At 42.2% G+C, this 9955-nt stretch overlaps 2 protein-coding genes across 3 annotated transcripts in view; one reads left to right on the forward strand and one right to left on the reverse strand.

Annotated features, from left to right (window-relative positions):
- Positions 1 to 7378: 7378 nt before the first annotated feature.
- On the reverse strand, positions 7379 to 8147 carry LOC131893123 (uncharacterized). Of its 2 annotated transcripts, none has more exons than XR_009374634.1 (2): positions 7825 to 8147; positions 7379 to 7759 (listed from the first exon to the last, which is right to left on the reverse strand). XR_009374634.1 is itself a non-coding variant. In XM_059243070.1 (2 exons), the coding sequence occupies exons 1-2, from the start codon at positions 7861 to 7863 to the stop codon at positions 7418 to 7420; spliced, it is 369 nt and encodes a 122-aa protein (XP_059099053.1). In that variant the 5' UTR covers positions 7864 to 8047; the 3' UTR covers positions 7379 to 7417. The 2 variants fall into 2 exon arrangements, 1 of the variants encoding a protein (XP_059099053.1); XM_059243070.1 differs by having other exon boundaries at positions 7837 to 8047.
- Positions 8148 to 8776: 629 nt separating this feature from the next.
- The window catches only part of LOC131893088 (integrator complex subunit 4-like), a 7424-nt gene continuing 6245 nt past the window's right edge, over positions 8777 to 9955 (forward strand). Inside the window, exon 1 of the mRNA XM_059243027.1 lies at positions 8777 to 9915. Coding sequence (XP_059099010.1) covers positions 9022 to 9915 — 894 coding nt within the window. The 5' untranslated portion in view covers positions 8777 to 9021. The remainder of the gene's footprint in view (positions 9916 to 9955) is intronic.

Here is a 9955-nt window from a genome sequence, read left to right on the forward strand (position 1 = left end):
AGAATGAAAGATTCGGGTTCGGTTTGTCAAATGACTAGTCCTTAGTCAAAATTCTTCGGGATCTAACTTTGGTTAATTACAAGTAAGAATATGATTTTATCAAGAGCTCTAATCTTACCTAGTTTTCTGTATTCTGGCTAATTTTTCGTTGAATGCTCCTTCTGAAGCAATTAGTCGCAAGCTCTTAATTTCTTGGACATTTCGGGTTTTTAATGTGCTTGGCCAGTTCTTCTCCAAATGCCAGTGGCAAATGCTCCACTGGATGGGCCGACTAAAACTTCTCTCCAAGCGTTGACGAAAGTGTGGCTAGTATCACTAAGCAGGCATTTGACACTTGAGCAGGCCTGTGGCGCTAATGCCTCAAGAACTCTTAGGGCCGCGGCAAAAAATCGCTTGGTTTGCTCTCAAAACGCACATTAAGCCTCTACGTCACTAGAATTGACCCTAAACCCTGGTTGGGACAAAGCTCATGGATACTTTTGAAGACCGTAACAGTATCAGATACCTTTCGTACCTTCTCTGACACTGTACAATCCCAAACTTTTTAGCCTTTCCCAATATGAGAGCTCTCTCAATCCTGTGATGTTCCTAGTGAAACATCTTTGGACTTGCTCGACCTTTTTGCAAACCTGCTGAACTCATTGGAGCCCAAATGGGTGAGGCATATTCAAGATGTGGCTGACAATCGACTTGTACAGAGTTAGCATCGTGATGCTATCTCTGGACTTAAACGTGCGATATATCCAACCACACATTTGAAAAGCCTTACCCACCTTCAGCTGGATATCTCATTCGAATTTTCCATATTTTGGAGGACTACACCTAGATCTTTCATAGATGAGACCCTGCTCAATATCTTTACCTCCATTATCTACGAGTGGAGTATTTAAAGGAGTTGACCCAAATGTCATTGAGCGGAATTCATTCGTTCAGGGCCATATTACTCTCAGTTAACCAAGAGTAGATTCGATCTAAGTCCTTTGCAAGGCTACTGGAATCTGCTGTTCCTACCAGAAACTAACTTAGTATCGTCAGCATAAGAAGAGAGGCTGGCAGTAATACTAAGCTTTTGAAGCGGGCAAGAATATATAAACAGGAGGGGCCTAAGATGGAACCCTGGGGAACACCTGACTTGACATCATGTATGTCACTAAAGGAATTCCTCAACTTCACCAATTGCTTCCTACCAGAAAATGAAACTTTTAACCAATTGAGAACCTTGCCTTGGATCCCAATCTCATGAGCCTGTTAACTAAAAACACCATGATCTACCTTGTCAAAGGCCTTGGCAAAGTCGAGATAAACTACATCAACTGATTCATGCCTCTCCAGTCCCTCAATAATCTGCTCAATATGTTCATCAGTTGGGAACCGTGCTAAAATGTGCTCGGAACCCATGCTGGCTAGGAGGAAGGACTTCATGTATATCAAGAAATTCAACAAGTTTGAACTTCATGATCTTCTCAAACACTTCGCAATAATTCGAAGTGAGAGAAATCGGCCTGTAATTACTGGGGAGCGACTTATCTCCCCTTTAAAAATTGGAGCAACATGAGCTAGCTTTAGTGAAGATGGAAACTTGCCCTGATCCAAAATGCAACGCATCAAGTACGAGAAAACAGGAGCGAGAACCAGTGAGCATCTCATCAGAAACTGAGATGTCACGCCATCAGGACCAGGAGAGCTCGAAAGCCTCAAGTCCCTGATTGCCTCTAAAGCATCTTGATCTGTGACTACAAGATCATCTAAACGCTCAACTTGACTAACCTTGTCAATCTCAACAGACTCATCTTCAGAGCAATGTGCTGTTGCTTCTGAACTCAGTGGGTTGAAACACACTGGAGAACTGATCTCCAAGCATGTTAGCCATAGTCTCTACATTGCTAATGGCTTCCCCATCAACCTCAAAAGGCCCAACAGAGTGTTTGTTATATTTTATGTTTTCCGTCTCTACAAGGCATTGAAGACAGGATTGCCTCCTTCTTGATTGTCTAAAAGAGTACTACATTCTAAGAAACAATTTAAGATGTAAAATACATACCAAGCCACGAAGTACGGAGATAAGGATGAAATTTGGCCGCATTTGTCCGTGGGTACAATCAATTGATATTTCCGTCGGAATGATCTCGGAAATTGTCTGGAGCATTTGGTCGCTTGCAAAACACAAAGGAAAGACCGTCCGTCTCAACAATTTTTCCCTGACACTCTCTGGAAACAATGACATGGTGAATCTTATTGCCATAATTATAATTATCCTTGAAATGATGGGTCCGACCATCATCGATGTGACGTGGAAACCTCACTGCTTTGGATCTATCGCAAAAAGATATTCAATTCACATCTTGTTTTAGCGAATTTCGTTAATTGTACACTAGTAACAATTCTGGCAATAAGAACCATTTTATTGCAAACGATGATTTCTGTCATAAATGACTTATGATAACCAATCTAAGAATTGCCGAATCCAATAGTTACTTTGGGGGGTGGATATATTATATATTAATAGCATAATATGTGCTTCCTGCCACTGCCGTGGGTTCAACACTTCAATATCTGCAATTTCAAAAATTGAAAAGAACATTATTTCCTTTCAACCAACAGCAAAATAAATTCACATTTCTTCAATGAAAATAGATCCGTTGTGTTAGGGGATTAAAAATTGCTAATTACACGCAAAGTCAACCACCGCTACTAATTTTTCATCGTGGGAACACTCCAAACGGAGGATGTGCACATGATCCTCATCAGAGCTATTGTGGCACGCCCTCAACATCTAAAAAGAAAAGAGTCCCAATAGCACGAATGAATCCAATTTTATTCAATAGCTTGCCAAAGGGGACTCTGACTTGGGAAGAAGAAGAACAGCAGAACTTGGCTCTAAATCAATCCATTGATTTTCCTTTCAAGTTTGACGGCTATCTACCAGTAATTGAATAATCATATAATTTATATTATTAGCCGCTGGGTAAGCAGAGCTTTCGAGTTCCAAGTTCCACGCGTTATGATTCATCCTTTCTTTTTATTGTTATACTGCAACAACCCCGAATGCATACAACATCATGCAGATGGAATGGTTTTATGTCTCCACCCACCCTGGGTCTAACCTTTGGTCTTCCAAGCTTTGGTCCTCTAACCTTTGGTCGTCCAACTTTGTCCATCTCGTGGCTAACTCCTTTACAATGGCATGATTGCTTCAGATGGGTTTAATGGACAAATATTGACTTAGATCATTGCCCAACTTTATCTTGACCGTCTCTTGAGTTTGGTGATGATTTTTGTATATTTTCGAAGTGTGAATTTATGTAGACAAGAAAGAAAAAAGACAAGAGAGTTGCCTCGTGAGAAAAATAAAAAGACGTGAATCAGACACACCTACAGTCCACTTATCAAAGGCCATAAAGATTCTGGTCCGACATTGAGGGATATGGCCTTGCCAAGCCAAATCAGACTTAGGTTTAGCCAGAGTGCGTTGGGACAATGATATGGAACAAAACTAAAGCTGATGAGTAAAAAATTCGAATGTGCACAAGATAATACATCAGTAAGGCATTAATAAAATAGTAACACTTGACTGAAACATTATCCAAAACTTAATTTACACCTTGATTGATGTAAGTATAACATGAATATATTGGCCTAATATCTGAAGGGTAGAGTGTCACTGGGTTGAGTTGTCTGCTGGGTTGATTTGTCTGTTGGGTAAAGTTTGCTCTGGTTGAGTTCCTGGTGAGTAATCCGCGGTCGAGTTGTTCTGGAACCCTTAATGGGACATGTCAAGTGAAGGAAATTATGAAGAAAATTGTGGTGGGCAGCCCTGGATTTGGCATTTTGTGAAGTGAGAACAAAGACTAACTTAGCAATTGTAAGTCAAGGAAAGGCGAGAGTGTAATTATGTGATTTCAATTGTTTTCACCTCTGCCATAGATGTTCACGCCAACACATATCATATTTATGTCCTTGCCCATTACACATCTTGTGACAAATGATTGAATTTAATGCGTTTTTATAGGTAAAAGCGGAAATGATTACAATTACACACAAAGAGGAGAACTGTAGCATGGAGTATAAGACTGAGATATGAGTGACAGATATGTGGCTTCTCATATCAAGACAAGATGCTGGCGGAAATACACTGCAGGAAGTGAAAACTGAAACTGTTTTGACTCTGCCCCCTCATATACGTTGTGTCGTGATGACAAGTGTTGTCGGCTTCAAGGGCAATGTTGATCTGGCTCTTTAAGAATAGTATAAAGTCGATGAAATCGCTGGCCAAATCAGCGTTACATTTCGGGCAATTTCCTCTACGCGTCTCATACGGTCCGCAAGCAATCGTAACAAAGCAAGGGAAGCCATGTATATATTTTTTTGTTGCGTTTTTTCATCTTATGTGGTCATCTTGCCACTTTTTTTTAAATTTTCTATGCATATATAGTACGCAAGTTATTTTTAGCTGTTATTGCAATATGAAGGATAGATTGAAAATCACTTGGCTTGATACATCCCAGTTATTCTTGAATGTATGAAAGATTCGGTCATGAAAAAAGTCTGCCAACACCACACAAACTTCTGACGGGTTTTCAGTTCCAATGGAAGTCTCATTTGCTCTGGTTTTCTCAAAACTGTCGACTTCGGCTTGCTTTGTTGCAAATCACATAAAATCCAGCCCAAGGTCTCCAGTTCTTCACTTCTCAGTGAGCTGACTGATGATCTTCCATCATTCCATTCGAAGAAAAGGCATCAGGATTTTTATGCGCCATGTCATTCTCGACCATCGACAGTTTCTGAAAGCATCCATCGACCAAAACTAGAAGTCTACATAGGTTGCTTCTTGTTTCAACAATTCAAGGCCTTGAATCACTTGAACCATAAGCTTCAAGTAAACTTCATTCATTGTCATCCTAGTTCCGATGGCCCAAAGACCATGAGTCTTGCTGCCGGTGCTCCAAATCCCCCTAATGACATTGGAAATTTGGAACACGTTCCCTTTCTTTGAGTGGATAAACATGTGCCACAAGACCATAATTTCACGATCAAACAAGAGTCTTCTTTACGGTTACGTTATCGCTTATCGGTCATCAGTCTTTCCCCAAGACCTTAACTTGCCGTGGCTAGGGACTCTAGCCTTGGCACGTGAGTCAGGTCAGGGTGAAAAATGATCATGAACATCTGCATGAAGTCTCAGATACAACATATTTGAAAGGATACTAATTCGTGTATACAGTTGTAATTCTATTTAACTTGCTCACCTTCAACGTCTCACATTTACCCTTAGCTTTATGCTTAGAACCATAAGTATGTTACATGGCACCTTCTTATTATAATACTCTAAATTGGTATGCCTGGTATGTATTTTACATCTTAATTGTTTCTTAGAATGTAGTACTCTTTTTAGACAACAAGAAGAAGGCAATCCTGTCTTCCAATGCCTTGTAGAGACGGAAAACCAAGCGATTTTTGCCCGCCTAAGAGTTCTTGAGGCATTAGCGCCACAGGCCTGCTCAAGTGTCAAATGCCTGCTTAGTGATACTAGCCACACTTTCGTCAACGCTTGGAGAGAAGTTGTAAGTCGGCCCATCCAGTGGAGCATTTGCCACTGGCATTTGGAGAAGAACTGGGCCAAGCACATTAAAGAACCCGAAATGTTCCAAGAAATTAAGAGCTTGCGACTAATTGCTTCAGAAGGAGCATTCAACGAAAAAATTAGCCAGAATACAAGAAAACTAGGCAAGATTAGGGGCTCTTGATAAAATCATATTCTTACTTCGTAATTAACCAAAGTTAGATCCCGAAGAAATTTTGACTAAGGACTAGTCATTTGACAAACCGAACCCGAATCTTTCATTCTTTCTTTTTTTCTGATATTTTGGTACACCCTTTTGAGGTCGTTAATTTTGTGATGTTTAACTTTGCACACGGAATTTCTTGTCTTTTGAACCAGAAGACCTTCTTCATTTAATCAAACAAAGAAATTAAATCCTTTGGGTTAGATTTCCTGCGCGTGCTGAGTAATCATGTCATTGATTTTTCAGGAAAACGAAAGCCCCAATTGCCGTCGCGCAAAAACTTGTTAGAGAGCACGAGATCAAATTGAACAAATACGAGGCGTCATAAATTCCGACATCTATAATGACGAGGCAAAGGACAGTCTGATACAGCAGCTGCAAACCCTTCCTCTGAGTATGGTTGAGGTGAAATGCCATCCGACAAACTTCCCCCGGATTGATAGGAAACGATCCATCAACCACAGAACTGAAGTGTTTTTCCTTTGGAGAAGAAAAGGGCGACCCAATAGTTTGTGCTTTCTTTGAGAGTTTCTTCCCTTTTTTCTACCCGCTTGTTTTTTTTTGTTATATTTTCTTTGTTGCGTTTTTTCATCTTATGTGGTCATCTTGCCACTTTTTTTAAATTTTTATGCATATATAGTACGCAAGTTATTTTTAGCTGTTATTGCAATATGAAGGATAGATTGAAAATCACTTGGCTTGATACATCCCAGTTATTCTTGAATGTATGAAAGATTCGGTCATGAAAAAAGTCTGCCAACACCACACAAACTTCTGACGGTTTTTCAGTTCCAATGGAAGTCTCATTTGCTCTGGTTTTCTCAAAACTGTCGACTTTCGGCTTGCTTTGTTGCAATCACATAAAATCCCAGCCCAAGGTCTCCAGTTCTTCACTTCTCAGTGAGCTGACTGATGATCTTCCATCATTCCCATTCGAAGAAAGGCATCAGGATTTTTATGCGCCATGTCATTCTCGACCATCGACAGTTCTGAAAGCATCCATCGACCAAAACTAGAAGTCTACATAGGTTGCTTCTTGTTTCAACAATTCAAGGCCTTGAATCACTTGAACCATAAGCTTCAAGTAAACTTCATTCATTGTCATCCTAGTTCCGATGGCCCAAAGACCATGAGTCTTGCTGCGGTGCTCCAAATCCCCCTAATGACATTGGAAATTTGGACAACGTTCCCTTTCTTTGAGTGGATAAACATGTGCCACAAGACCATAATTTCACGATCAAACAAGAGTCTTCTTTACGGTTACGTTATCGCTTATCGGGTCATCAGTCTTTCCCCAGACCTTAATCTTGCCGTGGCTAGGGACTCTAGCCTTGGCACGTGAGTCAGGTCAGGGTGAAAAATGATCATGAACATCTGCATGAAGTCTCAGATACAACATATTTGAAAGGATACTAATTCGTGTATACAGTTGTAATTCTATTTAACTTGGTCACCTTCAACGTCTCACATTTACCCTTAGCTTTATGCTTAGAACCATAAGTATGTTACATGGCACCTTCCTTATTATATTACTCTAAATTGGTACATCTCACAGCTTTTGTGTATGTGAATAACACAAATGATGAAGCAAACAATGAAATTGGGAATATCTTTATATGCAAAACAATACTAGATCATTGACGGGGCAGGCATTCCAAACATGGGTTTGAGAAGCATCCAAGATGCTCTGGTGTTTCAGCTCTAGAAGAATCATTGGCCTCAACTTCGGTCGTAACGCCGAGTTGGGCAGCAACTGCTAGGCGTACTTGTTGTTCTGTGAAGGCACCCTCAGAATGTCTAAGGACCAACAGGTCGTAAAGATTCGAGACCCGGGTCTCCAATGTCTCGCCTTGAGCCTCTCGTGCCATCGCGACCAAGTAGGTTGGTGGCGGAGTGGACGCAGCCCCAACGGAGCCGGCTTCTACGGAACCAGCCTTCTCAGGAAATCTGCTTTCGAAGAGGTCGAAAATCCGGTTCTGCAATTGAAAGAAGATTAAATAGAATTATTCTTCCTACGAGTAGATAACACCTTTTTGATTACCATTGCGCTTACCACAAGGCGGATTGAACGTTCTCTCATGGTTTCCACCTCGGAACAATGACAAGAACAGACTAACTGAAGAGGCAAACTTGCAATGTGCGGCTGTGATGGGGAAGTGTTTAGGGTGACTAGAAGATAGCTTGGGAATTATGTCAGGCAAGTAGGAAGCGAAGTATAGGGCTTGTCAAGTGAATGCGTCCTGAACAACTGGTGTTATTCCAGGGAGTAAAAACATGTTCCTTTTGATGGATTTTGGAAGACAGCTCATTCATAATCACTCGATTATTAAAGATTCAATGGATGGATGGTGGAAGTTGATTGCCAAGTTTGTCTTTGTTCTCACTCCCAAAAATGCCAAAAATCAGGGTGCCCTACCACAATTTTCTTCAAATTTCCTTCACTTGACATGTCCTAAAGGGTTCCAGGACAACTCGACCCAGCGGATTACTCAACCCAGGACAACTCAACCCAGAGCAACTTCACCCAACAGACAAATCAACCCAGCAGACAACTCAACCCAGTGGACAACTCTACCCATTACAGATATTAGGCCCAATATATAATGTTATACTTACATCAATCAAGGTGTAAAAATTAAGTTTGATAATGTTTCAGTCAAGTGTTATTATTTTACTTAATGCCTTACTGATGCTATTATCTTTGCATGCACATTGAATTTTTACTCATCAAGCTTTAGTTTTGTTCCATAATCATTATCCCAACGCACTCTGGCTAACCTAAGTCTGATTTGGCTGGCAAGGCCATATCCTCAATGTCGGACCAGAATCTTATGGCCTTTGATAAAGTGGACTGTAGGTGTGTGTGATTCAAGTCTTTTTATTTCTCTCACGAGCTCTCTCTTTCTCTTTTTTCTTTCTTGTCCTGTTGTGAGAATTTAGTCCTGTTGCAAAATTCTAGGCAAACAACAGCATTTGCTAGGTGATTCATAGGTTTTCTTAATTTCATTGACACGAAGTTGAAGCTTCAAAGATAAGGCCATAAAAAGTTGGAAAGCTTTTTTAGGTTTTACCTTTTTCTTAGGTGCAGTAATTAGTCACCTTTTTTGTATATGTATTATACAGCGCCATCTGGCTAAAACTCGAAAACAAAGCAGCGACTCAAGTTATCTCGAAAAAGGCAAGAACCCGTGAAGATTTTCAAGCCCGCCCACGCCAGCCCACGCCAGTTGTCAGAAGAATGGCAGCCAAATTGAAAAAACGCGCCTTGGCCGAATACGCGGAAGTGGCGGATCCACCCAAGATCGAGACGCCCGCACCCACCGCCGCGCCCACAGCCATGAGTTTGGACCTTGATCAGGCCAATTGCTCGCCGCTCAAACGTCCAAAGAAGCGCTCGCCATCACCGCCGTCCTCCCAGGCCGCCCCCGACCTTGGCCTTCCCAAAGCTCAATGGGAGCCCCTGGAAGGACGTGGGGGCGGTCCCTCGACCCAGATCGAGTCTAAAAAGAAGCGCTTGCGCCATCTCATGCTTTTGGCGGCCGAAGGGCCTTCCCGCTTGCCCACCACGGCTATTGTGCCGTTGGCCGAGAGCTGCTTTCCTTTGGCGCAACTGAGCACGGAAAAGGAGATCACTGCTCTGTTGGTGCAAACCATGCCTTCCTTGCGGCGACGTTCGCGCGAAGAGTTACTGGAATTGGCCCAAATCGTGTGGCAAGTGGTCCAGCAACACCTCAACCAAGACGACGTTTGTGCGCGACTTTTGCTCTTTATGGAACATCTCTTGTCCCAGGGGTCCAATTCGGAGGATGTTCGACTTTGGATTCGAGAGCATTTGCCCGATTGGGTGGCCCAAGTGGACCACATGTCCTCGGAGGAAGCGTTTGTGGGCGAATCGCTCAAATTCTGGTCGCATTTCCACTTGTACAAGATCCCGTTGTCGGGAGCGTTGTGTCAGCACATTACAGATTTGACGGCCAGTAAGATTAAAACCCGGAGTGTGCGGGTTCAAGTGGCGTGCTTGCAAATGTGGGGCCAATGCGTCCGCCAATCGGCCAATCCGGATGTGAATCGACGAATTCACACGCTGGCCGGGAAATACGGCCAGAGCCAAGAGCCGCGCGTACGCAAAGAGGCGTTTCAAGTGCTGCTGGAATTGGTCCGCGGGTTTCCTC

This window comes from Tigriopus californicus, chromosome 2, assembly GCF_007210705.1.
Source record: "Tigriopus californicus strain San Diego chromosome 2, Tcal_SD_v2.1, whole genome shotgun sequence".
NCBI lineage: Eukaryota > Metazoa > Arthropoda > Copepoda > Harpacticoida > Harpacticidae > Tigriopus > Tigriopus californicus.